At 47.6% G+C, this 26,276-nt stretch overlaps 1 protein-coding gene across 1 annotated transcript; it reads left to right on the top strand.

Moving 5' to 3' along the window:
- Window positions 1–14,974: 14,974 nt before the first annotated feature.
- Window positions 14,975–22,038, top strand: PIANP (PILR alpha associated neural protein; the record flags this gene model as incomplete). The annotated part of the gene is made up of 7 exons (XM_080914402.1): window positions 14,975–14,981; window positions 16,880–17,164; window positions 17,355–17,532; window positions 19,384–19,970; window positions 20,676–20,757; window positions 21,461–21,682; window positions 22,017–22,038. The coding sequence occupies 7 exons, from the start codon at window positions 14,975–14,977 to the stop codon at window positions 22,036–22,038; spliced, it is 1,383 nt and encodes a 460-aa protein (XP_080770528.1).
- Window positions 22,039–26,276: the final 4,238 nt, after the last annotated feature.

The following is a 26,276-nucleotide window of genomic DNA, read 5'->3' as shown; positions in this document are numbered from 1 at the left end:
CTTAGGGTCACCAGGGCTTCGACCTTATCTCGACCAGGAATCAGGATACCTTTCACAGCCCACCGCCTGTTTTAGTTAGGGTTTTATTACTATGAACAGACACCATGACCAAGGAAAGTCTTATAAATAACAACATTTAATTGGGGCTGGCTTACAGGTTCAGAGGTGCAGTCCATTATCATCAAGACAAAAACATGGCAGCATCCAGGCAGGCATGGTGCAGGAGGAGTTGAGAGTTCTACATCTTCATCCGAAGGAAGTCAGGAGCAAACTAAACATCCTCAGGCAGCTAGGAGGAGTGTCTCCAAGCCCACCCCTGGAGTGACCCACTTCCTCCAACAAGGCCACACCTTCTAATAGTGCCACTCCCTAGGCCAAGCATATGCAAACCAGCACACCGCCCCACAATATTATCTTCAAAATTAAACTATATTGTTAAGGAATACATACCCATTCATAGAAAATATTAAAGAAAAATAAGGGGGCCAGATGGTGGTGGTATAGGCCTTTATTCACAGCACTCAAGGCCAGGGGGGTCAACAGATTGGGTTTTAGGACAGCCATGGCTACTCAGAGAAACCCCCGTCTCAAAAAACAAAACAAAACAAAAAAACAAAAACAAAACAAGAAGAAGAGGAGGAGGAGGAGAAAGAGGAGGAGGGGAGAGGAGGAGGAGGAAGAAGAAGGGAGAGGGAGAGGAGGAGGAAAAGGAAAAAATATAATAAGGGTGCTGAGGCCATAGCTCATAGAGTATGTGCCTAGCATTACATACCAGGGTTTGAGACATAGCACGGGGTAAACCGAGCATGGGAGCCTTTGCCTGCAGTCTCAGCTCTCAGTACTGGAGGCAGAAGGGTCAGGGGGTGCAGGTCCTCAGCTGCATAAGCAGTTTGGGCTATGTGAGATCCTGTCTTTGAGAAGGAGAGAGATCTTCTTATGTATTTATTTCATGTATATAAGCACACTGTATCTGTCTTCAGACACACCAGAAGAGGGGCATCAGATCCTATTACAGATGGTTGTGAGCCCCCATGTGGTTGTTACACTGCCTTTCACTGGTGAGCAATGAGCGGTATGAAATTGGGCAGGGACACACTGTCTTTTGAACTACATTAAAAGCTAGTTTATATGGTGATTACCCAGTGTGGATGCTGTTACTCAGTTTATAACCTCTGTACGTGCTCATTACATTTTATGTTTTGCTACCTTACATTTATGGCTATTACATTACAAGATAAGAGAGGCTTTAAAATGCCTTTGATTCAGGGCTGGAAAGATAGCTCAGCAGTTAAGAACACTTATTGCTCTTCAAGAGGACCAGAGTTTGGTTCCAGGCACCGCCAGCGGGCTTACAACTGCCAGCTCCAAGGTATCCAATACCCTCTTCTAACGTCTGCAGGCACCTGCATGCGCATGGTACACATAAACTCATGCAGGCACATACATATACACATAAAAAAATAAAACATAAATCTTTTTTAAAAAACAGGAAGAGGTAAGACTTAAACAAAAGCAGAGTTTTTCTTAATTTGTAGACATTATATTTATTTGTTTATTTGATTTTTTTTTTTTTAAAGATAGGGTCTCTAGCCTGGCCTTGAGCATTTTGTACAGTTGATGATCCTCCTGCTTCTCCTTCCCAAGTCTGAGATTATAGATATTTGCCACTGTGTCTGCCTGACCTATGTAAAAGGTATTTTTGTTTCGGCGTATTTGATCATGCTGTGAAGTCCAAGATTGTGTTATTTACTGAACAAACCTGATTTTAGTTGTGGTGTGGCTCAGCCTTAGCACACACCTTTAATCCAAGAGCTTTCTGCTTGAATATTGTAAACAGGATTAAATAAAGTCAGCCATAAATCAAAAGGCGGAGCAAGCAACCAGTCGACAGGAAGTGAACATAGGATTATTAAGAAAAAAACCATAGAGAGTAAGAGGGAGCCAGGAGGATGGATAGAGAGACACACAGGAAGTAGGGAGGACACTCAGTTTGGAGGAGGGTTTTGGAGATGGCATGAGAGAGGGGCATTCCTGCTGGAATGACAGTTGATCAGGAAGGTCAGCTGGGTGTTTTCTCTGCCTCTCTGAGCTAGTGGGCTTTCACCCTCGGCATCTGGCTCTCGAGTCTTAATTGGTAAAAACCAACTGAGATTTTGTTTAAAAAAACAATGTTTGGTTTAACAGGATTTCACTATGTAGTCTTTGCTGGTTTGGGGCCAGTCATGATACTGTACATCTAACTCCAGCCCTCAGGAGGCAGAGGCAGGGACATCTCTTAACTTTGAGGCCAACCTGGTCTACATAGTAACCAGGGGCATTTAGTGGGGATATGTCCTTTTAAAAGAAAGGATTGTCTTTTTTTCCCTTTATTTCCGTGGTGCTGAGGATTGGATCCATGGCATCATGCTACAAATACCATTTTCACCGAGAAAAATATCAGAAGTAGTTTCTCTAAAAGCAGGGCGAACGAACAGCTTGTCACTCACTGCTGGTATTCATGTTGCACTAAAGGTCCTGGTCCCCATAACAAAAGGAAACTGAAGGCATAGCATTGGAAGGGGGAAGCTAACTACTGTCTTTTGTTGATAGCACGATTACTTTTGTGAAAATGCAAAAAAAAAAAATGTATAGAAAAATTGTTAGACGGGAAATTTGTCAAGGTTGTTGGGTATAAAATCTTATTGCAAAGCAACTGTATTTCTATGTATCAGCAAAACCAACCAACCAAAACCACTGAAAACACGATCTTTTTTTCTTAAGAGAGTATCTCTTTTTTTAATTAATTAATTTATTTCACGTATGTGAGTACACTGTTGCTGTCTTCAGACACACCAGAAGAGGGCATCGGATCCCATTACAGATGGTTGTGAGCCACCATGTGGTTGCTGGGAATTGAACTCAGGACCTCTGGAAGAGCAGTCAGTGCTCTTAATCTCTGAGCTATCCCTCCATCCCTGAAAATGCATCTTGAAAAAAAATTACAATAAAATCAAAATAGGACCTCAGCAGTAAATAAAACAGAAGATATACCCTATCCATATGCCCCTCCCAAAAGTCATACTTCAATGAAAGACACCTAAGAAGACCCTAAAATGTGGCTGGAGAGATGGATGGCTCATCAGTTAAGAGTTCTTCCTGTTTTTGCAGAGTTTGGTTCCCAGCTGGAGTGATCACAGAAAAAGGAGCCTCAGTTGAGGAAATGCCTTCATGAGATCCAGCTGTAAGGCATTTTCTCAACTAGTGATCAAGGGGGGAGGGCCCAGCCCATTGGGGTGGTGCCATCCCTGGGCTGGAAGACCTGGGTTCTATAAGAAGCAGGTTGAGCAAGCTAGGGGAAGCAAGCCAGTAAGCAACATCCCTCCATGGCCTCTGCATCAGCTCCTGCTTCCTGACCTGCCTGAGTTCCAGTCCTGACTTCTTATGATTATGAACAGCAATATGGAAGTGTAAGCTGAATAAACCCTATCCTCCCCAACTTGCTCTTTGGTCATGATGTTTTGTGCAGGAATAGAAACCCTGACTAAGACAGTAGTGAATATCATAGGACCAGATAGAATGGTTGTTGGACTGGGAGCAGAGTCACTGTTTAATGGGCTCAGGGTTTCAGTTTTACAAAATGAAGTTAAGCTGTATATTTATAATGCTAACCCTCAAGAAATCGAGTCAGGAAGATCGAAACTTCATGGTTGGGGCTGAAGAATTGGCTCAGCAGTTAAGAGAGAGTACTTGCAGGGTTGGAGAGATGGCTCAGTGGTTAAAGGCACTGGTTGCTCTTCTAGAGATCCTGAGTTCAAATCCCAGCAACCCCCATCCCAAAGGATTCCGTACCCACTTACCTGCTTCGTTCTGCAGGTACTAGACATGCACAGGATGCTGATATAGAGATGCAGGCAGAACTCATCAAATACATGTTTTTTAAAAAGAATTCAAGACCAAATATTGGCATTTATTTATTTTTGAGCTGTATGAGTGTTTTGTCTGCATGTATGTCTGTGCACCATGTGTGTGCCTAGTGCCCAAGTAGGCCAGTAGTGTTCACTCCTGGGACTGGAGTTACAGAAGATGGTGAGTGTTACCTTGTGTGTTGGGAATTCAACTTTAGTCCTCTGTAAGAGTAAAGAGTAATCCTTTTCTTTTCTTTTCTTTTCTTTTTTCTTTCTTTTTTTTTTTTCTTTTTTTTGGTTTGTTTTTCAAGACATGGTTTCTCAGTGTAGCCTTGGCTGGAGCTCACTCTGTAGACCAGGCTGGCCTCAAACTCAGAGATGCCTGGTTCTGTCTCCTAAGTGCTGGGCTTGAAGGTGTGTGCCACCACCTCCCAGCGAGTAACTAGTAATCTTAATCACTGAACTTATTTTCTATCTTCTTTATATTTCGTTTTAATTAATTTTTTTGAGATAGGGTCTGACCATATAGCTGAGGATGGCCTTGACCTCTTGGCTATCCTGCCTCAGACTCCTGAGTGCTGAGATTCCAGGTGAGTGGCTTCAGCCAGTCTCTATACTAAGGCCCTGTTCTAAAAACAAACAAACAGCCTTTTTCCTCGTTGCGGGTCTGAAGGCAAGACGGGTCACCAGCAGCAGCTCTACTGGAGTCACCCACGGAAGTTCGGCCAGGGCTCTCTCTCGAGTCTGCTCGAACCACCATGGTCTGATCCGTAAACACGGGCTGAACATGAGCTGTCAGTGCTTCCGGGAGTACGCGAAGGACATAGGCTTCATCAAGTCGGATTAAGCCATCTTGAATGGATTATTCGACTGTCTACCCAGTGAAACCGGATGATGCTAGTCTTTGTGTACAAAGAGTAAAAAAGTAAAGACTTAAAAAACAGGCAAAGACTTATGGAGATGACGGAGAGGGATGGCATTACATCATGCATGTGTTTCCTACTGTTCATTTTGGGGTCTCATGTATCCGACACGGGCCTTGAACTTTTTCTCTGTGTGTGCATGTACTTGTTTGCTTGCATATACAGGTGGCCGTGTTTGTGTTTGTATGTGCACACAGAGTCCAGAGGACAGTGTTGGTGATCCCTCCCGGTTTCTGCCTCTGCAACTGGCTTTCTCTGTCATTACTGGGAACCGAACTCAGATCCTCTGCTGGTACTGGGATCCTTGTACTGAGCCATCTCTCCAGTCCTGACCTTGAACCTCTGACTCTCCTGCCTTCATCTGCTGCCAAGCCCAGTTTACGAGGTGCTAGTGATTGGATTCAGGGTCTCATACATTCTAAGAACGCTACTAACTGAACTATATCCCCAACCCATGAACGTACATAATACCACAGGACTGTAGACTTACACTGGATGATAAATATTATGTTCTGTGAATTTTGTCACCTAAAACTTTTCCCATTTATACATAACATAAAATACGGTTAAAGAAATATATAAGGCAGCTATAGAAAAAGCTAAGTATTAAAAATAGTGATTTCAACATTTTTGTCCTTGTCTTAGGGATTTATTGCTGTGAGGAGATATCGTGACCAAGCCAACTCTTATAAGGAAAACATTTAATTGGGGCTGGCTTACAGTTTCAGAGGTTCAGTCCATTATTGTCATGGAGGAAAACATGGTGGCATGCAGGCAGACATGGTGCTGGAGGAGCTGAGAGTTCTACATCTTGATCCACAGGCGGCAAGAAACTGCCACCCTAGACCTAGCTTGAACACGTAAGACCTCAAAGCCTGCCTCCACAGTGACACATTTCCTCCAACAAGGCCACACTTAACTAGAGCACTGTTCTCAATGGGCCACACGTTCAAATACAAGAGTCTGTGGAGGTCATTCCTATTCATACCACCACAACCCTGTTTAGTGTGTACATGTGCTCCCCTCCTTGAGACAAGGTTTCTCTGGGTACCCTGGGTATCCTAGAACTTGCTCTGTAAACAAGGCTGGCCTTGAACTCACAAAGGTCCTCCAGCCTCTGCCTGCCAAGTGTTGGGATTAAAGGAATTTGATTCTACCCCCAGCTCTCTGCATATAATTTAGAATAATAAAAACAAACATTTTTTAAAGAGAAAATTGTTCAATCTATACACACCAAGAAAACATTGAATATTTTCATGTTATGTTTAGTTTTACATGTACTTTATGCTTATGGTAACTAGTAAGATTTCAATGCATACCATCAAACCTATAAAAAAATCAAGTACTGACAAAAATATATTCATATAATTTTATTCCAAATGCTCTTAAAAATCTGTACATGTATCTCTCTCTCTCTTTTAAATAAAGTTGTAAGGGAAAAAAAAAGAGAGAGAGAAAATACTTAAAGAGGGACAAGGGGATAGAAAGACTAGCCGAAGTCGAACAACAGAGATGGAAACAATACAAAAAGGTTATGAGGAAAAAAAAAGACAATTAGAACCTAGAAACAAAATGACCTGCTGGGGGAATCATACAGATGCAGATAGAGAGGCGTCTGATGGGAAACAGGAACCAGCAATGAAACCTCGGAGGACAAGGTAGGAGCAACCAGAACAGCAGAATGTCCAAAACATACTGGTAAAAGACTGGTATGGTGGCTTAATCCCAGCAGGCAGAGGCATGCAGATCTCTTGAGTTCAAGGCCAGCTTGGTCTACAAAGAAAGCTCAGGAAAGCCAGGGATGCTACATAGAGAAACCCTATCTTAAAAAACCGAAACCAAACCAACTACAACAACAAAATGAACAGGGAAAGGAATTATCCTGCTGACCGACCTTTGGGCATAGAAACATGGAGATCTTAGGCAGTGTTCACACGAGAGATTTAAGGTGGTAAGTTAGGGCAAAGCCTGCCTGAGAACAGATTCAAGATGAGAGAGCACACATGCGTCAGAATTCTATGCCTGTGTAAAAGGACCAGTGATTTCTATTCATCAATAGAGGAAGATCTCACAGACCCATGACAAAGTAAAAAAGGAGCCATAAAGACTGGAGCAAGGGCTGGAGAGATGGCTCAGCGGTTAGGAGCACTGACTGCTCTTCCAGAGGTCCTGAGTTCAATTCCCAGTGACCACATGGTGGCTCACAACCATCTGTAATGGGATTGATGCCCTCTTGTGTGTGTCTAAAGACTTATATATAATAAGTAACTAAATCTTTAAAAAAAAAAAAAGACTGTAGCAAAAGCTCAGCTGTAAGACTACTACTGGCTGCTCTTCCACTGGATCTAGATCTATTCCCAGAACCCACGTGGTAGCTCACAACTCTCCGCAACAGAGTAATTGACACCCTCTTCTGGCCTTGCAGCATACTGCATAGATGTAGCACACTTAAATGCAGGCTAAGCATCCATACGCATAAAACAAATAATAAATTCATCTTTTCAAAACAAATGGGACCTACAAAATGGCTCATTGGTTAAGATCCTGATGACCTTAGTTAGATCTCTTGGTTCTATATAGTTAAAGGGGAGAGGGAAGTTGTCTTATAACTTCCATACTTGGTCTGTAACATGAGCACCACCCCCAACACATAAGTGTATACAGAACATTTATATTTCAGTGACCTTAATATAGTTTGTTGATAGGACACACTTGTGTAGCTTGTGTGAGGCCCCTGGGTTTATCCTTAGAACAGGGAGGAGAGAGAAAAAGAGATATTTTTATTACTATTTTTTGACATCTCTGTTTTGCTTATTAGCTTTATTTTTGCTTTATGTGTATGAATATTTTTGCACAAATATGTATGTGATGCCACGTGTGCCTAATGCCAAAAGATGTCCGAAGAGGACGTCAGATCCTCTAGAAGCGGAGTCACAGATGATAGTGAGCCACCACCAACCACTCAGCCATCTTTCCTGCCTCAATGGTGTTTTTGTGTGTTTGTTCTTTGTTTTTTGAGACAGGATCTCACTCTGTAGCTCTGGCTGGCTTTGAACTCAGTACATGGAGTAAGCTGGTCTTGAACACACAGAGATCTTCCTGTCTCTGCTCTGGAGTGTGGGGGATGTCCTGAGTGAAAGTGTGAAGGGAAGGGGAGAAGCTCAGAGAGAGGGTGAAGCCTTCTGTGGTTTGAATTAGAATGTTGACAGTGTGTGCAAAATCTATCAACCCCAGTTTCTTCTTTTAGGGTGTTTGCTGAGACTGCTTACTTACAGACACAGTCTATAGAAGCTAGCTAACTCCTCCCTCTGTGCACTGACATTCAAGGTTGTTGGGTAGTTGGCGCTGTTCCCTTAAAGTGCACACAACCCACCAGATCCCAGATTTTCTGTCCTTGTGTTTGTATATGTTCTTTCTCCATCCCCTCGCCACCTCGGGCTGGGCTCTGTGGCCAAGCATGCTACCCAAGTGCTGGGATTAAATGTGTGCACCACCACATCTGCTATTTTATTACTACATTGGTATTTTTGTGAAATGAGGATTGAATCAGAGTCATCAGCATGCTGAGAAAAGCTCTGAATTATACCCTGAGCTCTGTCTGGGGGAAAAAACATGTTAAAAAAGATTCATTTACGAGTGTTTGCCTTGGGCTGGAGGAATGACTCAGTGGTTAAGAACACTGATTGTTCATTCAGAGGTCCTGAGTTCAATTCCCAGCAACCACATGGTGGCTCACAACCATCTGTAATGGGATCTGATGCCCTCTTCTGGTGGGTGTGAGGACAGCGACAGTGTCATTAAATAAATCTTTTTTTAAAAAAAAACGAGTCTGCCTGTATGTGTATATGTATGTATGTATATGTTGTAAGACCCCGAGGAGTCTTAGCTTAGGAGCACGACCCACAGAGCACAATTAGACGATAGATCGTTGTAATAACAAGAGGTTTTTATTCCATGTACATGGGGTTGCTCATCCTTGAGGGAGAATCAGCTTGAACTCAAAAAGCACACATTTTTTATACTTTTTTGTGAGGGGGTGAACTACTATTTTACCATTGGTCAGCAGTATAATTCTTAGAAAGAGGAGAAGAAGGGGGGAAGAAAGGGGGGAAAAACTTGGGCAGCAAGGTTGTTGACAATTTGCATTCTCCTTGAAATTCAGTACAGGGAGGGAGAAGGGAGTTGTTTTGTCTTAACTCAGCTTGGTCAGCATAGCCTGACCTGTCCACTAAAACTTTGTTTTTACATTTTCAGAGCCTTTTTATATATTTCAAAACTTTGAGGGGTTTTGTCCTTGTTTTGTTTCTTAGAATTGGGTGGTTAGAGCATGAGTTAACTATGACACGCGTCAGGACCCTATCTAGAACTTTCTAGAGGGCCAAATGGCTATCAGTAAGTATATTCTGTGGTTTTTCTGAGAATTATTCTGGGCCATTGTTTTTATTTGTCAGGCACAGGCGGGATCTCATAGCCTTGGGATGACTGGAAAATCTCTGAGTCTGACTTAACTATTTCTGTGTCTTTAGGGTCTCACGTTCTAAAAGAATGGGGTGTTTTGAAAAAATCTCAGAGCCCCCCCAAAACTTTGTTTTTCTACATCATATGTATGTATGTATACCATAGATGTCCTAATGCCTGCAGTGACCAGAAGAGGGGGCCAGAGTCCTTGGAACTGAAGTCAAGTGGCTCTGAGCAACCACCTGAGCACTGGGAAGCAAACCTAGGGCCTCTGCAAAAGCACTGGGTACTCTTTACCACTAAGCCTCCCTCCAGCCCCTGTGTGTGTGTGTGTGTGTGTGTGTGTGTGTGTGAGAGAGAGAGAGAGAGAGAGAGAGAGAGAGAGAGAGAGGGAGAGAGAGGGAGCCATTTGCTCTTTTGGACATGTGCTGTTACCAATTCAAAAGAGTAAATTGCAAAAGGTAAGAACTTTTATAAGAAAAACTTTAAGACAATACACTAGATAAGGAAAACACTGCCTGTCCAGGCCGTCCAGGATTGGCAGGTTAGCAATTCAATGCAATTGTCATCAAAATCTCAGGGACAGTCTTTACAGAATTTGAAGAAGAAAACAAACCTATGGTTCTCACAGAAATTCAAAAGACCTCCATGAGCCAAAGCAATTCTAAGTAGAAAGAACAGTCAGAGGCACTACCTCATCTGACTTCAAACTCTACAACAAAGCCATAGTGACAAAGACACCATAGTACTGGAACAAAACAAACACACAGGGCAGTGGGACATAGCCAGAGACCCAGAGATAAACCTGTACAGTTATGGAAACCTAACTTTTTAAGACAGGGTTTTTTTGTGTAACCTTGGGTGTCCTGGAACACAGAGATCCCACTGCCTTGGCCCCCTAAATGCTGGAATTAAAGGTGTGTGCCACCACTGCCCTGGCTTTTTCCCCCTTCCACTTTTTACAGAAGTTTTGAAAATATGCATTGGCACAAAGAGATGCCATTTTCAATAAGTGGTGGTAAGACTGGACATCCACCTGTAGAACAGTAAAGTCAGGTTCTTGCCTCTTTTTTAAAGATTTGTTTTATTGGTGAGCACACTGTAGCTGTTTTCAGACACACCAGTAGGGGGCATCAGATCCCAAACACTATGTGATTGCTGGGAATTGAACTCAGGACCTCTGGAAGAGCAGTCAGTGCTCTTAACCACTGAGCCATCTCTCTAGACCCAAGTTCTTGCCTCTTACTATGCACAAAAATTAACTGTATCAGTGACGTTAATCTGAAACTGGAAACACTGACACCGCTACTGGAAAGAACCGGACAAACACTGTAGGTCACAGACAGGCACAGGCAGGAGATTGCCAAGTGGGAGCCTAATAACACAGGAAATAGCCCCAGGAACTGAGAAATGGGATTGCATAAAATTTAAAAGCTTCTGTACAGCAAAACAAATTATTAACAAAGTAAGTAGTCTATAGAATTGGGGGAAATCTTTAACAGCTATATGTCAAACAATACGTTGCTATCTAGAATAATTAAATAACTGTAAACATTAAGTACACATGAACAAACCTGCCCATCCGTAAGTGGGCCAATGAACTGACTAGAAGCTTATCAAAAGAAGGACAAGGGGGAGGCCTGAGAGATAACTCAGCAGTTACGAGCATGTGCTCGTCTGGAGGGCCCAGGTTTGGTTCCCAGCACCCAAATAGTGGCTCACAACCATCTGCATGTCCAGTTTCAGAGGACTCACGCCCTCTTCTGGCTGCTGCGGGCACCAGAATACGGACACACATGCAGGCAAATCACCCACTAGAAGAAATACTTTTTTAAAATGTATTTCTCTCTCACACAATACAGCCTGACTGCAATTTCCTTCCCTTCTACTTCTCCCACCTCCCCAGATCCATTCCACACCTCCTCTGTTTCCCTTCGGAAAAGAGCAGGCCTCTCAGGGGTATCAACCAAACACGGTACAAGACACAATGACAAGGCCCAAACCTTTGCATCAAGACTGAATGAGGTAACACTGTAGGAGGGAAAGGTCCCAAGAGCAGGCAACAGAGTCAGAGACATCCTGATTCCCACTGTGAGGAGTCCCACAAAAAGACCAAGCTAATAGCCATGACAGCAATCACAGGACTTAACACAGACCCATATAAGACTCCACTGACTGCCGCTTCAGTCTCTCTGAGCTCCTATGAGCCCCACTTAATTGATTCCGTGGGCTGTGTTCTCTGGATTTGACAGCTTTTCCTCCGACTCCTCTTCAGGGATGCCTGAGCTCCAAGGGGAAGAATCCAATGGAGATCTCCGATTTGGGCTCTCTCTCCACCTAATGTTTGCCTGTGGGTCTCTGCATTGGCTGCTGGAGGAAGCCTCTCTGGTGATGACTGGGCTAGGCACTGATCTATGGGTAGACCAGAATATCATTAGAACTCATTTCATTAATTTTAAGAATTATATTTTTAAATAAATAAAAAGAAGTATAGTTGGCTGATAAATATTTTTAACGTATTCAAGGGTCTGAGGAGATGGTTTAATGGGTAAGAGTGCTTGTTCTTAAAGTGTGAGGACCTAAATTAAAGTCCCCAGAATCAGGCTGGAGAGATGGCTCAGTGGTTAAGAGCACTGACTGCTCTTTCAGAGATCCTGAGCTCAATTCCCAGCAACCACATGGTGGCTCACACCCATCTGTAATGGGATCTGATGCCTTCTTCTGGTGTGTCTGAAGACAGCAACAGTGTACCCACATACACGAAATAAATAAATCTTAAAGTCTCCAGAATTCACATAACAAGTTGGGTATGACTATGTATGCTTGTAACCCTGGGCAGGCGTTGGGGGCAGGGAGGGAGAAGCAGAGCTTGCTGCTCAGCCAGCCTAGCTGAAGTGGTGAGTGTCTCCGAAATGGGGAGAGACGCTGTCTCAGTGCAGTGAGGTGAACACGGATAGAGGAAGACATCAAATCACCTGCTTTGACCTTCGCGTGTGTGTGTGCATCAGCATCTGCAGACACATGTATGTAGATGGTACACGCATGCAGTGGCGAGATAGCTCAGGATAGATGTGCCTGCTGCCAAGCCTGAATGAAGAACTGAACTCAACCCCCAGATCCCAGGAGATTTTATCTTTTATCAGAATGAGCTTTATCTAGAAAGCCAATGGCAGCAACTGTTGGCATTAACTTGGAGAAAGAGGAAGCCTTACCCACTGCTGGTAGGAGCATAAACTAGAGTGTTCTCTGTACGAATCAACGTGGAGGCTCCCCAAAACAATACGATTCGAATTTCCACATGGTCCGGCCATAATATCTTGGGCATATCCTCAAAGGATGCTGCATCCTCCTACAGAGACACTTGCTGGTTCATGTTTATCACTGCTCATTTCACAATAGAGAGAGAGCAGATCAGCCTAGATGTCCATCAGCAGATGGGTGGGTTGGGAAAATGGGCATAGAAACTTCACTGAAAGCCACAATGAAAAATGTAAGTATGAAGCCTGCAGGGTAATCACTGGAAGGTGAAAATATTAGATTAATTAAGATAACTGTGGCTCAGAAAGCTAGACACCGCGTGTTCTCTCTCAGATGGGGACCCTAGCTGCTAATTGTTAAATAAACGTATGTCGTGGGAGTGAATGTGGGTAAATGCTAGGAAACCAAAAAAGGTTCATAAAAAAAAAAAAAAAAAAAAAAAAAAGAAGAGGCCTTAAGTGAGTGGGCAGGGAGAACAATAAGACACATGAGGTAGGAAAGCAGGAGGGGGCAGAATGGTAGAGGGGGGGCAGGAAGGGGTGGGCAGATGGGAGGAGAATATCCCAAAATGAAGTATATGTGAAGAACCACAAAGGAACCTGCTGTGTTGTGAACTGAGTTTTACAGAGAATATGAATTACAGGATGGGAAGTGGGGACCCTTGCCTGTAATGCCAGAGCTTGTAAGGCAGAGACAGGAATATCATTGCAAATTTGAGGCCGGTGTGGTCTCCATAGAGAGTTCTAGGACAGCCAGGGCTAGATAGACTATCTTAAAAACAACGGATAGTGAATTACAAATTGAACCCTTTAGATTTACATATGTAGGAGAGAAGGAGAAAGGGGAAGGGGGCGGCGGGAAGCAGTGGAGAAGCAGATAAGTAGAAGAAAGTCTTTGGAGAAAGCCCTCCCGTAGTGGGAAGCAGAGAAAGGAGGACTGGTCTTAAGAAAGTTCGACATGCTTGCACACAGCTGGAGAAAACCAAGTAGAGAGGGTCAGGAAGGCCTCGGGATGGGAACAGTGGCTGCGACGACAGCTTTGGGTCTGCCAGAAGAGCAGTGGTGCAGGAAAATGGGGAGGGAGGGAAGAGGGGGAGAGAGGGAGAGAGAAACAGACAGAAAGGCAGACTGGGCATTTGATGAAAGGAAGAATCCAGAGAAATAAGCAGCCAGCTGGGTGGTTCTGTGATTCAGTGCTCCTACCACCAAGCCTGATGACCTGAGTTCAGTCCTGGGGAGAGACATGATGGAGAGAGAGTCGCTGCTTCAGTAAGCTGCCCTCTGATCTCCAAACATGCACCAGGGCACAAGAACACAGACGGACATTTGCCAGACCTGTAATAGCAGTACTCAGGATGCTGAGGCAGGAGGATTGCAAATTCAAAGCCAGCCTGGGCTATAGTCAGACAGAAATTCACCCAGACAAATACTGGGAACACTGTCTGAGTACAGCAGTAGTAATAAAGACACCAGAGCCTTGCACATGCTGAGCACGTGCTCTACCAGTGACTCACGCCTCGAGCCTGTCACGTGACGGCTCACTGTCTCCCTTACTAAATCGTAAGTCCTGAAGATTGTGGTGACTTTGTTCTTGCTCTTCACTGTATACCTTGGTCCAGTGCCCTACCCAGCTTGTAGTTAATGTTCGAAAAATATTGGCTGATGTCTGGGTGTGGCGCTGCATTCCCATAATCCCCAACACTTAAGGAAATGAAGACAGAAGGTCAGGAGTTCAAGATTACCCTGAGCTACACAGTGAATTCAAGGCTAGGCCAGACCATATGAGACTCTGTCTCACATAAATAAGCATTTGTTGAAAGGAATAAAAAGGAGGAGAAAACCCAGTAAAATTAATTGATCCTGATCCAAAGCATCATGTACAAGGCACTATTTTGCTGAATGGGCATTCATTTGATCAATCGGTCCTCAGGGGGTTGCAGCGAGTCCACTAGAGCTTTTCCGACGCTCCCTGGGAGCCTAGGCAGCGGGGCGTGAGTTGTCCCAGCTCCCTTGCAATGCCTTGAGCAGTGCTTTCCTATGATTTGCACTGTCTTTCTTCAGCCACTGGGAGACACTGGGCGAGAGGGCATCTCACTGACTCACTGCTGTTTTGACTTGGAATGAAAGGCTGTCGGGGACAGGCAAGGGGGAAGAGTAGCTGCTGTGGATGCTGATCCCAACAGCAGGCTTCCTTCCCGGAGGTGGGGAGGTGGGAGTGCCGAGTAATGACGGTGCTAAGGGCGAGGACCGTGCTAAGGAGGAGGATGGATGGCCAGGAGGGGTGTGTCTGAGGGCGGAGCAAAGAGATGAGGGGATGCAGGCAGATGGAGAGAAACCGCAGGGGATGCTACAGAGAGAATGGAAGGGGTGAGCGTGGGCTGGGGCCGTCTCAGACCTTGTTCACCAACCACCGAGGATGGAGCTTTTACCATGTGACAAAGGTGCAGTCAGGATGTCGGGTGAAGACAACTAGCAAGATGTTTTCTCTCGGTGTTTGCGGGAAGATGATAAACAGCAAACAAATATAAAACCATGGCCCAGAAAAGACGAGGAAACACGGATGAAATGGAGGCCTCTTTAGGTTTTGGTCAGAGAGCAGAAGGTCACGAAAGACAGCTGTAGGTAAACACAGAGAAACCTTGGAGGTAGAAGGAGGCAAAATCCATGGATTCTGAGGGAGTGGCTTCTGATGCTCTGGAGCGACAGGGAGTCTGCTTCAGCAGAGGCACTGTTTATGAAGGGAGCACAATTTTCTTTCCATTGTACTTGTTTAGTGTGTGCTCGTGCACACGCTTACACAAGGTGGTCAGAGAACAACTTTGTAGGAGTTGGTTCTCTCCCTCCACCCAGTGGGTCTTGAGTGCCAAACTCAGGTTGTCACGTTTAACATCTCACCAGCCCTTGAATGTTTTGAAAGGGGAGAGCATGGTACGGTTTAGACATTATTTTGTAAAAGATGAAGACAGAAACGAAGGAGCTCCTAAGAGGGTACTACAATCCCAGATTCGGAGTAACAGCGTGGATCAGGCCTCTAACAATAAAGGCAAACGGGGTAGATCCTGGACATGTGCTGAAAAGGGAAGAAACTGAAAATCAAAACAGTTTTAGATTGAACAACAAGGAGTTGTCTCGTCCTAGGACAAAGAGCACTGGGCAGAAGAGGGGTGGGGGTGGGGGTAGCTCAAGCCATCTGTTTGAGTCACGTTAGGTTTGCCTGGCTATTAGACATCAGAGTGGATATGTCAAGTGGGCGGTTGGACAAATGAGTCTGGCACTCATTTGTAAATTTAGGACTCACTGACATTTACAGAGTGTTTAAGTCCTGGGACTGGATGAGATCACTGGACAAGAACGTGGAAAGAAAAGAAGGCCAAGGACTAAGCCCTAGGAGACTCTAACATGTGGAGGTCAGAGCTGAGGAAGACCAGAGAGGTTGGAGGAGAACCAGGGACATGTGGGTTCCTAGAAGTTTGGGGTTAATGCAGGGAGAAAGGTTAGATATGAATGGCGAGGGCCAGAGGAATTTTATTAAATTTATTTAGTGTGTGCTCACATCACTTGTTCAGGGGGTTGGTGACAAGTTGAAGGCGACAGTTCTTGCCTTCCATCATCATGTGGGTCCTGGGGATAGAACCCGGGTAGTCAGACTTGGCCCAGGTCAAGGGAGTTTTAAGAGATTAGAAAAGGGCTCTCAGAAGCCTGAATTTAAATGAGATTGGTGTGGGCCATTTGTGAACGGCCAGGGAGAAAGGTTCCAAGAGGGAAGAAGAGGGTGCAAACCCCTGAGGCAGGCTTCTAGTGCTTCCTTCTAGGAACATTCGCCGCAGAAATCCTTAGGAAAGAAAATTGGAGATACCCAGAGGCTGGAATCTACAGGGCCTCCTTGTAAGCCATAGTTAAGTCTTGGATATTCTGATTCTTGGAAAAGCTAAGTAAAGTAATGGTCTTGAACCATTTAAGGACTGTTTGGGTTGCTTCAGAGAGAATGAATTATGCACTGGGTGAGAGTGGTGTGTTGAGACCACACTAAGTTGTGTATGCAGTCTCCTCTCCCACTTCTCCTTGGTCTTCTTACCCATGGCCTTGAACTCCCTTTCCACCCTGGCCAGAGTTGGGGACTCAAATGTATGGGTGACTCAGAACCTCAGAATTGCTCCGGGTTGCAGGCAGAGGGGGTCAGAAATCATGGGGTCTTATGAAGCTGAGCTTAGCTAGAGGGGAGTCTTGCCATCACAACCTGAGGGATTGGAGGTCGCGCCCCCCTCCCATCCCTGCTCCTCTTCCGAACCTTGCACCTGGGACAAAAGCTGAGCTCGCAGCGTGGTAAATGGAGGGTTAAGTCGTGCGTGGTCTACAGACGTGAGAAGGAGAGGCGGAGACCAAGTGGTTCTAGTCGCCCGCCGAACCCAGCCGAGCCCAGCCGAGCCCAGCCGAGCCCAGCCGAAGCGAGCATCTCCCGCCGCCGCCGCCGCCGCCGCCGCCGCCGCCCCGCGCCCCGGGCGCCCGCCCCCCTCCGGCTCCAGTTCCTCGCTGCCAGCCAAACCTCCCGACCATGCCCGGCGCCCCACCCGCTTCTGCGAGCCCCCAGCCCCGCGCAGCTCCGAGCGCCTGCAGTCGTCGCGTCGCCACACCAGGCATGCAGGTGAGCGAGAGGGGACCCAAAGCCCCTACTGGCAGGGAGCAGGCTCTGCCCTCCTCAGTGCCAGCTCCGCGCCCTTCGCCCCCCACCCCTCCTGGCGCGGTCTCCAGCCGCCTCCAGTCGCCCAGAGCTCCTTTCCACTGTGCTCTCCATCCCTCCGCTGTCCTGACTCCATCCTACCCTCTTGGTGCAGCAGTCAACGTCTCCGCGTCTGCCTCCATCCCGCCTTTAGCTCATCCTGCAGCTTCGTGCATCCTCCTGCCTCAGGTCCCCTTTCCGCTCTGGGTGCTCCCTCCAAATCCTATGGCCGATCTTTTTCTCATTTTCCCGGTTCGCGCCGCTTTCCAGCCCTGCCCAGGGAGCGCAGGCCTGTAGGATTGGCGGGATTGGGGGGCTCTGCTAGAGATGGGGCCCGGTTCCCCCACCCCACCCCCAGTTCGTCTTCTGCGCACAACAGGTCGGTGAGGAGCGCGAAGGGGGTGGGGTGGCGCACCAGCTTGGGGACTGCGGACTTCCTGGAGGGGGTGACACAGGGGTATCAGGAGTGTGAAGGGGCTGGAGTTGACATTGGTGGTGGTGATGGTGGGATGTAGCAGACGAAGGGGCAGGTGCTCCCTGGAATAATCGGCCACTGGTGTCGCTGAGTCCTTATCCGCTCCACTGGTTCGGCTACCATTTCTTTCCTCCGGTCTCTAACCTACTCCCACCAAGCCTCCCCCCCCTCCCCCCCCCGCGCCCCGGCCTTTTTCCTTTCCCTTCTCTTTCACCTGGCCTCCAGCTCTGTCTCCATATCTCTTTACATTTCAAGAAACAATTCTTAACTCCTCCATCTTTGCTGTTCTGTTTCCCCCGCATCCCTGTCCCTTCCTTTTTTGCTTTTGCCTTCAACACCGTGTTCTAATCTATCTCAATGACTTTCTCCTCAATCTCTGATCTCCACCTTTTCTTTCCACTCTCTTTGCTTCTGTCCTGACCAGACCCCCCCATACTCCTGCCCCCCCATGTCTGTTCTCTTTTCCCTCCCTGCTGTCTTCTCTCTTCAGCATCCTCTGCCAGTCCCCTGTAGCCCCTTTTCCCTCCCCATCTCTTCCCTTCCCAGCTGCTGACCATTTTCTCACTCTTGACCAACCTTTTCCCTCTCAGTCCTTCACCTCTCACACCCCACTCCCTTCCCTAGCTTATTCCCTGGGGATATCCAACATGCAGACATAGACTAGGAATCCAGAAGACACAGTGTGTCACATGCTCCTTCGCTCTGAAGAATCTAGCCCCCCTCGGGATTCGCCACCCTCAGTTTGGAGACTGCACTTCCTTTCAGAACCAACCATCTAGACTCTCCTAGGACTTTTACCCAGAGCAGCCACAGTTGAGGGGGCGGCTTCCTTTGAGCTCCACCTTCTTTCAGAATGCACCTATGCATTTGGGTGGTTAAACATCAGGAACAAACCCCAAACCTCGTCCTGTAGCTTTCCTCCCACCTACTATTTTCTCCCATTTGTCTTTAAAGGCAGCTAGGCAGCTAGCTTCTAGGCTTCATCACAAAAGATCCTGGCACTACAAGAGGTGACCAGGTTTCTAGCATTCCCCCCCCCACAACACTCACTAAGATTGACTTCCCTTCCCTCCCCCACTTGAAAACTCCCTCCCTAGCGGTAGGTGCTCAGGGAATCACAAGGTTCTTGGCTCTAAATTAAGATCCAAGAAGCTTGGAGCTGTGGGCAGAGGAATTGAGAAGGAAGGAAGCCAAAGAGGCAAGAGTAGACAGACACCGGGGCCAGGAGCTACCAGGACCCATCCGGGATGTTGTAGGTGGGGCAGGGGGCTAGTCTAGGGAGTTTTCCCCCAAAAGTATGACGAGAAACAGAGGGTTGGTTCTAGGAAGCAGAAGCATGGCTGGTAACTATGCAGCCCGGGTGGGGCAGGAAGGAGCAGAATTCGTGGATGGAAGAGCTGGGGGGCATACACAGGCCAGAGTGGGGTGTGACACTCTCATCTTTCCTTCAGTAAAGGCCAAAAATCTGGGTCACAGCTGAGGAAGACCTCAGATCCAGAGTGCAGAATGTGGTAAGTCTGGCCCAGCAGGGGGAGCTTGGAGACCGCTTTCCCTGGGGAATTGGCCCCTTTCCTGCCTAGGCTAACTCGGGGCCTATTGAGGACTACTAGCCTCTAGGGGAGAGACAAAATGTGACCAGGGTCTTCCTAACACATACTTGCTCTGGCAGAGAAATCTGGAGGGAGGTACCCAAGACTCCTGGTGTGAGCCCGTGGCCTGGGTCTCACCTGCTTTCTCTCCCTTCCTATAGGCCTGCTCAACTGCTGTCCCAACTCCTCCCTCTCTGGCCACTGCTGTTGTTACCCCTATCACTGCCTGCTCAGGGCTCCTCCCATCGATCCCCACCAGCCCCAGCTCGTCCCCCATGCGTCCGGGGTGGGCCCTCAGCCCCTCGCCACGTGTGTGTTTGGGAGCGGGCACCTCCGCCAAGCCGATCCCCACGGGTCCCAAGATCACGTCGGCAAGTTCTGCCAGGCACTGCACCTCCTGCTACCCCATCGGGCTTTGAGGAGGGGCCTCCATCATCTCAGTACCCTTGGGCTATAGTGTGGGGTCCCACGGTGTCTCGGGAGGATGGAGGGGACCCCAACTCTGTCAATCCTGGATTTCTGCCCCTGGACTATGGCTTTGCAGCCCCACATGGGCTGGCTACTCCGCACCCCAACTCAGACTCCATGCGGGATGATGGAGATGGGCTCATACTTGGGGAAACACCTGCTACCTTGAGGCCCTTTCTGTTTGGAGGGCGTGGAGAAGGTGAGTAAGCAGGCTGGTAGGGATGTGAGGGATTGGGGGTGGGTGGGAGGGGTTGAAGACTATGGTCTGCCGAAATTGAGGCCTTATCTGTGAGTGTCTTCAGCAAATGTGCCAGGTTCTAGGCCGGCAAAGGATGCAGCGGTGGAGATGCTTGTCTGCACTCTGAAAGAGTTCAGGTCCATTGTTGAAGACAGATGTTGAAACACTTGGGCATGAGTCAACATAATAAACACCCTCAAAGAAGCACTTCCAGCGTGTTTTTAGGAAAATAAGAGAAGTGAGAGACTGTTTTACCCTGGGGACCAGAGCAGATCAAACAGTTGCCACGTGAGCTAGATCTTAAAAACAGAATAGGTATTCCAGGCAGAGGGAAGCCATGGAGGAAGGTCACTACTAGGGAATGTGTGAGTACATATTGCGATGGCCACTAGTTTAGGAAGATAATCTGATACCTCTACCCCATTTCTATACAGGAGGATAGTTCTCTCTGACCTTGGAGCCTCATCCTCATCACATGTATGTGTAAGATTTGGTACATGTAATGTGTGGGAAAGTAGAGGAGCTGACAGCTAAGGAAAAGTTGATTACAAGAGAGGAGGGAGAGTCCAGAGGAGACAGGCAGTGTGGATTCCTATGGCAGCACTCAGCCACACCCACTTTGAGCCTGCCTCAGGCCTCCCAACAGCTGTCTTCCCTCTTCATCAGGTGTGGACCCTCAGCTTTACGTCACAATCACCATATCCATCATCATTGTTCTTGTGGCTACCGGCATCATCTTCAAGTTCTGGTAAGCTGGGGGAGACGCCCAAAGGTGCGTAAAGGCTAGACACGGGTAAACATCAAGGATGCAAGTTTCACAGGAAATCGTGGAGGGAAGGGCTTGAGGAAAGCTCACCGGAGTGGAGGACTGAGGGAAATCAGTGTGGATTACTTCAGGAAAAACACAAGGGTAGTGGGAGGAAAAGGGAGTTCTTTATCTAAACTGGGGCTTTGGTGGGCAGCTCTCTGCGACAGAGAAAACTAAACCAGGCTGCAGAACCCTTTCTTGGGGCTTCTGTGGAGGAGGGAGAAGATCAGGAGCTCCCTTTGTACTACTACATTTAATAGTAGGTCACATAGTCCTTCACACTTTACTGAGAGAATCGTTAGATTCAGGTGCCCAAGTCATTAGCTGACTTTGAGCCTGAACTAAATCTGCCAGGTACCTGCAGAGGAGAGCAATTTCCTCTGGACATCAGAGTGACGGGGGGCAGTTTTAAGGGGCTTTGTATAGGTGAGGATGAGGCATTAAGCTTCTGGCTCTCCAAAAATGGTCTAGAGGGAAGCAGAAGGTATAGTCTGATGGGAGCTTGGTCTCAGAAGCCAGTTTCTTTGCTGTGGAGAAGTTGGGGGTATTGGGGAGGGAGAAGCTGGGTTAAGCAGGGATGCTGGACTGAGATAGAAAGTACTCCAATGTGTGAGAAGACCTCTTTTTCCTTCTGATGCATAAGCTGGGACCGTAGCCAGAAGCGGCGCAGGCCCTCAGGGCAGCAAGGTGCCCTGAGGCAGGAGGAGAGCCAGCAACCGCTGACAGACCTGTCTCCTGCTGGAGTCACTGTGCTGGGGGCTTTTGGGGACTCACCTACCCCCACCCCTGACCATGAGGAGTCCCGAGGGGGACCCCGGCCTGGGATGCCCCAGTCTAAAGGGGCTCCAGCCTTCCAGTTGAACCGGTGAGGGCAATGGGATGGGAGGGGCTGATGGGATGGGAGGGTGAGGAGGGAAGAAGGCATTGTAGGTCTCTAGACCTTCAGTTATCCTTCCCGGGTGGGTGGTCTTTCCTAATGCAGTCCATGATTCCCCTTCCTGATCTGGTTCCTGGCCTCCTACCCCCCCCAGGGAGCTAGTCAGGTCCTCTCCAAGGGGAACGGGGCTCCCTGCACCCCAGGTTCTGTCCTATTCTCCTACCACCCTATAATTCCAGCTCTGCCCTCTTAACCCTAACTTCTCCTTCAGCTTCAGCCTACTCCCTGGTTCCTGATTACGCATTTTCCCTCTTCCTCTCAGGATTCCCCTGGTGAATCTGTGATGCCCCCCCCATGTGGGGTGCTGCCAAGCAGGAGGCCAAGTGGCCAGCATAGCCACCATCCACTGAGGGTGGGGCAACCATGGGGAATCGGAGCCATGGTGGGGGGCTCCTAGCTCCTGTCCTTGCACACAACCTGGGACACTCACTAATCCCGTGGGCAAGCCCAAGCGTTTGTCCTCCAGTGACTGGGGTCTCCCATTCCCACCCTTGCACATTCACATGAAAGCCTTGCACACTCACCCACACCCTCACAGGCCATAGCACAGTCACGCTGCTCCTCTGCTGTCCCCATTCACGTCTGCTCAGCTGGCTCCTTGCTCTCTTCCCTGTGTTGCCTGTGTTCTGCCTCCTTTACATTCTCTGTGCCCATCTCAGACTGGGCATGAGCATTTCTGGCCCCAGTATATGGCATAGTGTGCCCACTGTGCCTCATCAACATTCACTGGTCTAGCTTCTGTGGCCCTTGCATGCTGCCCTAGAGGTGGGTGGGAGGTGAGCTAGGGGCTCCTTGGACCATTTGTCATGGCCCATTCATGTCTTATGTTTCACCATCCTTCCCTCCCATTCCAAGGATGCTGGCTTTACTGAGGGCTCCCCAACAGGAATGGGGATAGTGAGGCCCAATTGTTAGACTCTGTCATCTGAAATATGGGTTTGGGAGAGTCACCTGCTGCACTATAGGAGAAGGGACTCCCATGTCCTCCCTTCCCTCCCAAGTCCCTTGTCTTGTCTGTCCTGGCTGTCTGTGTGTGTGTGTAAGGAATTTGGAGCCCCCTTGATAGGTCCTCAACCTCCCACCCTCCCCTAAGGCCTCCCTAAATGTACCTAGGCTGCCAGGAACTGAAGCCAGCTGGTTCAAGGCCATCGGGAGCTCTGCCTCCATCTCCACCCTTCTCTTCCTGGGTCCCTTCACATCCCCTCATGTCCCCTCCTTCCCTCTCCCCTTTCCTTTCTTCAGGTTCTTCCCTTTCTCATTCATCTCTTCAGCTCCCTTCTCCTTCTTACCTGGCTCCTATGCTGTGATATATATTTTTGTATTCTCTTTCTTCTTGTGGTGATAATCTTGTGGGATGTAAGTTTCAAAATTTTCAAATAAAGCCTTTGCAAGATAACTGAGTTCCCTGTTTTGTTTTATAACGCCCCCTACTCCCAACACACACGTGCACACACCACATACACAGAGAAGAGAATGGGCAGGAAGAATGGGAAAGGGGAGATATGGAACTTCTTTAGATTAGATTGTCACCTGGCCTACTCTACCTGAAGTACCTTAGGACAGGACGAAGGAAGGAACTGGAGAGAGGCTCCAGAGGAGAAAGAGCCCTGCAGGAGAGAAACTGCAATCTAAAGGCTATGTAAGGCTTGCTTGTTCCTTACTAGTAAGGGTCAAGAGACCAAAGTCAGAGAAAAGTGGGGACATTTCTTAGGACAGGCAATGGGACAAGCCTGATTGATTGCCCTGATTGACTTGAGACTCTTGTCTCTCACCCTGTAGTCCAGGCTAGCCCATATTAGATGCTCTCACCTTGGCTCCTGGGATTACAGGCAGTGAGTCACCACAGCACATTGGGCAAGATGGCTAAGGCAGAGGATAAAGAAAGTGCCAACGGGAGAGAAAGACGGCAAACTAGAAAGGATGAGCACCCAGGAGAGGGTGCTCTCTACCTGCTCTATTTCATCCTTGTTCCTTAACATGGCCCTGCCCACAACTGCCCACCAAAAGGCTATGCTGCACCAGGAGCCCTGTGTGCAGCTCAGTGTGGTTTTCCCACTAGCTAAAGTGTGGGGGTGGGATCAAGGGGTGTGTCTGGGCACGGAACACAGGCTGCCCAGCAGGGAGCAGTCACCTTTGAGGTCCCAATTCTAGGTTTGGCTCTTTAACAACCCTAGTAAAAGCCCACACATTAGTTTCTCAGCTGTTGCTAGGCTCTGTTGCTGTGGTAACCACCTAGGTCTTGTGTCCTGTTTCTCAGGGGCCCCAACCCCCATCTGTGCCTCACCTGCTCTCTGGAAATGGGTAGCTCCAGGGAAGGAGACAATATAGTATCCAAGAGGGCAGTGTGGGCTGCCTGGAATGTACCTGCCTCTATATGTTTTATCTTTGATGCTATAAATAGGAATGTATATATGTGTGCGCACGTGTGTGTGTGTGTGTGTGTGTGTGTGTGTAGGTGTGTTTTAGATGCCGAAGAGCTGTACTGTATATTGAAGGGAGTATGGCTGAGCCCCTAAAGCACATGCTGATGAGTGTGGGAAGGAAGGAGTGTATTTCTTAGGACAAGAGTAGTGTTAGGACAGGCTGCTCCCGAGGAAAGCCGCAATTGGGGTAAGGAACAAACTGGCAGAGGTATGAGGCAAACAAGCCTTCTGAGGAGGGCTGTCAGCACACTGCACCAGGAGGTTCCAGAGGGAATGGAAAGGGAGGCTGCCAGGAGGAAACTGAAGGGGCATGTCGGGGTAGGAAGAAGGGCTATGTGGAAGGGGAGGGAAGAAGACTTCTTAACCTTTCCAGCTTTCCCCATAGGGCTGGAGTCCTTGCCAAGGAGAGTGGGAATGAAAGAGCACTTAGTGTAGAAGGGCAAAGTGCTCATGTTTGGAGTGCTCCCGGAGCTCTCACCTTCCACAACTCTCTCTTTAGAGGGACAGTGTGACCCTGTGGCTCATCCATATGCAAAAGGCACACATGAAGTCCCCTAATGAACAAGGAATTAATTGCCATCTGATTAGACTGCAGTCCTCCTAAATTTAAATAAATTAAACATACCAGTGAGACACTGGAAGTCTCACCTGTTCCCTTTCCCCAGATGCCCTCTCCGCCAAGGAAAGGCAGATGGCTAGAAAGATGGGAGAAAGAAGATGTCTGGATCGACTAAAGGAATTATGCCAGTCTGGGTCAGTGTCTTGCTAATCATGACAACTAATGCATGGGCCCTGGGGAACAGACCTTAATTTTTCTCTTTCTTAAAGCTCCAACAGTGACTCGGGCTTCAGGTCTTCAGAAGGCTTCAGGCAACAGTGTCACAGAGGAAAAAAAGAACAAGGACCAAGCTGTTCTTTTGAGGACTAAATGTTTCTTGGAGGCCACAAGTCACAAGCCTAATTTGAGGATCTCCTATCACCAAACTGTCTTTGTGAGGGAGTGCATTAAATGACTCAGCCGAAGTTAGTTCTCCTAGGCACGTTTCTGGAATGCTTACCGTGGTGTTTGTGGCACCCCAAAGCAGAGAATGGGGAAACCCCCAGGAGGAGGGATCTCCAAGCAGAGCTCAGGGTGTGGAAATGATTCAAGATGGGAATTGTGCCAGATGGAGAACCCCAGGCTAAAATTAACAGCCCTCCTCCCCACCCCACTTTGTGTCCCACATTTACTGCTCTATAGCTTTGTTCTAGGGATTTAAAAGTTGCTTCTTATAGCAAAAGGCAGGAGGAGGGCTGCCAGAGGCACGGGGGCTCAGAAAATGGTTGATAAATGTACAGGGGAGGCAGAGCTGAAGAGCCAGGACTTAGGGGAATTACTATTCTGTTTCCATATTTCTTTCCTCCTCCTCCCTTCTTCCTTCCTTTTTTTTTTTTTTTTCATCTTCTCTTCTTATTCTTCTGAAGGCAGAGTCTCTATATAACCCAGGCTGGCCTGCCCAGAACTTTGAATACCACCACAGCCTCTTGAATGCTGGACTTACAGGCCTCACCACTTAAGCCATGATCCTGCTAATTTGCTACTGAAATCAACACAGACTGAGTGCTGGGCTCAGAACTGTAATAAAAAGGAAGAGACACCTGTGATTCCAGTGTCTGGGTGACAGAGACAGGAGGGTGAGGAGTTCAAAGGCATCTTAGCTGTGTGCTGAGTTTGGGTCAGTCTGGACTCTGTGAGACTATCTCAAAAACAAAACAAAACAAAGCAAAATGAAACAGTGGTGGGAGATAGACCCGATCTACATAGTGAGTCAGAGCTACATAGTGTGACCCTATTTTAAATAAACATATAAAGGTAACTTTTGCTATTCCTGGCTGTGACTTTGAGGGGAGAAGTCACTTAAAACTGACAGTCCCACTTTAATTATCTGTAGACTAAGATCACAGTTCTTTGTTAAGAGTAATTTTGCTTTCTCACTAGGGGGACTCATTGGCTTGAGCCAAGAGGGACCTGAGCTCCTGCTGTGTAGACCTGTGGCTACAAAGACTTACTAAATAAACAAATAAACACTGATTTAAATACTAAAGATTCTTTCCAAGTT

The sequence above is a fragment of the Micromys minutus genome (assembly GCF_963924665.1).
Source record: "Micromys minutus genome assembly, chromosome: 3".
NCBI lineage: Eukaryota > Metazoa > Chordata > Mammalia > Rodentia > Muridae > Micromys > Micromys minutus.
The sequence above is the reverse complement of the archived record's forward strand: the minus strand, read 5'-3'. Positions and strand labels throughout refer to the sequence as shown.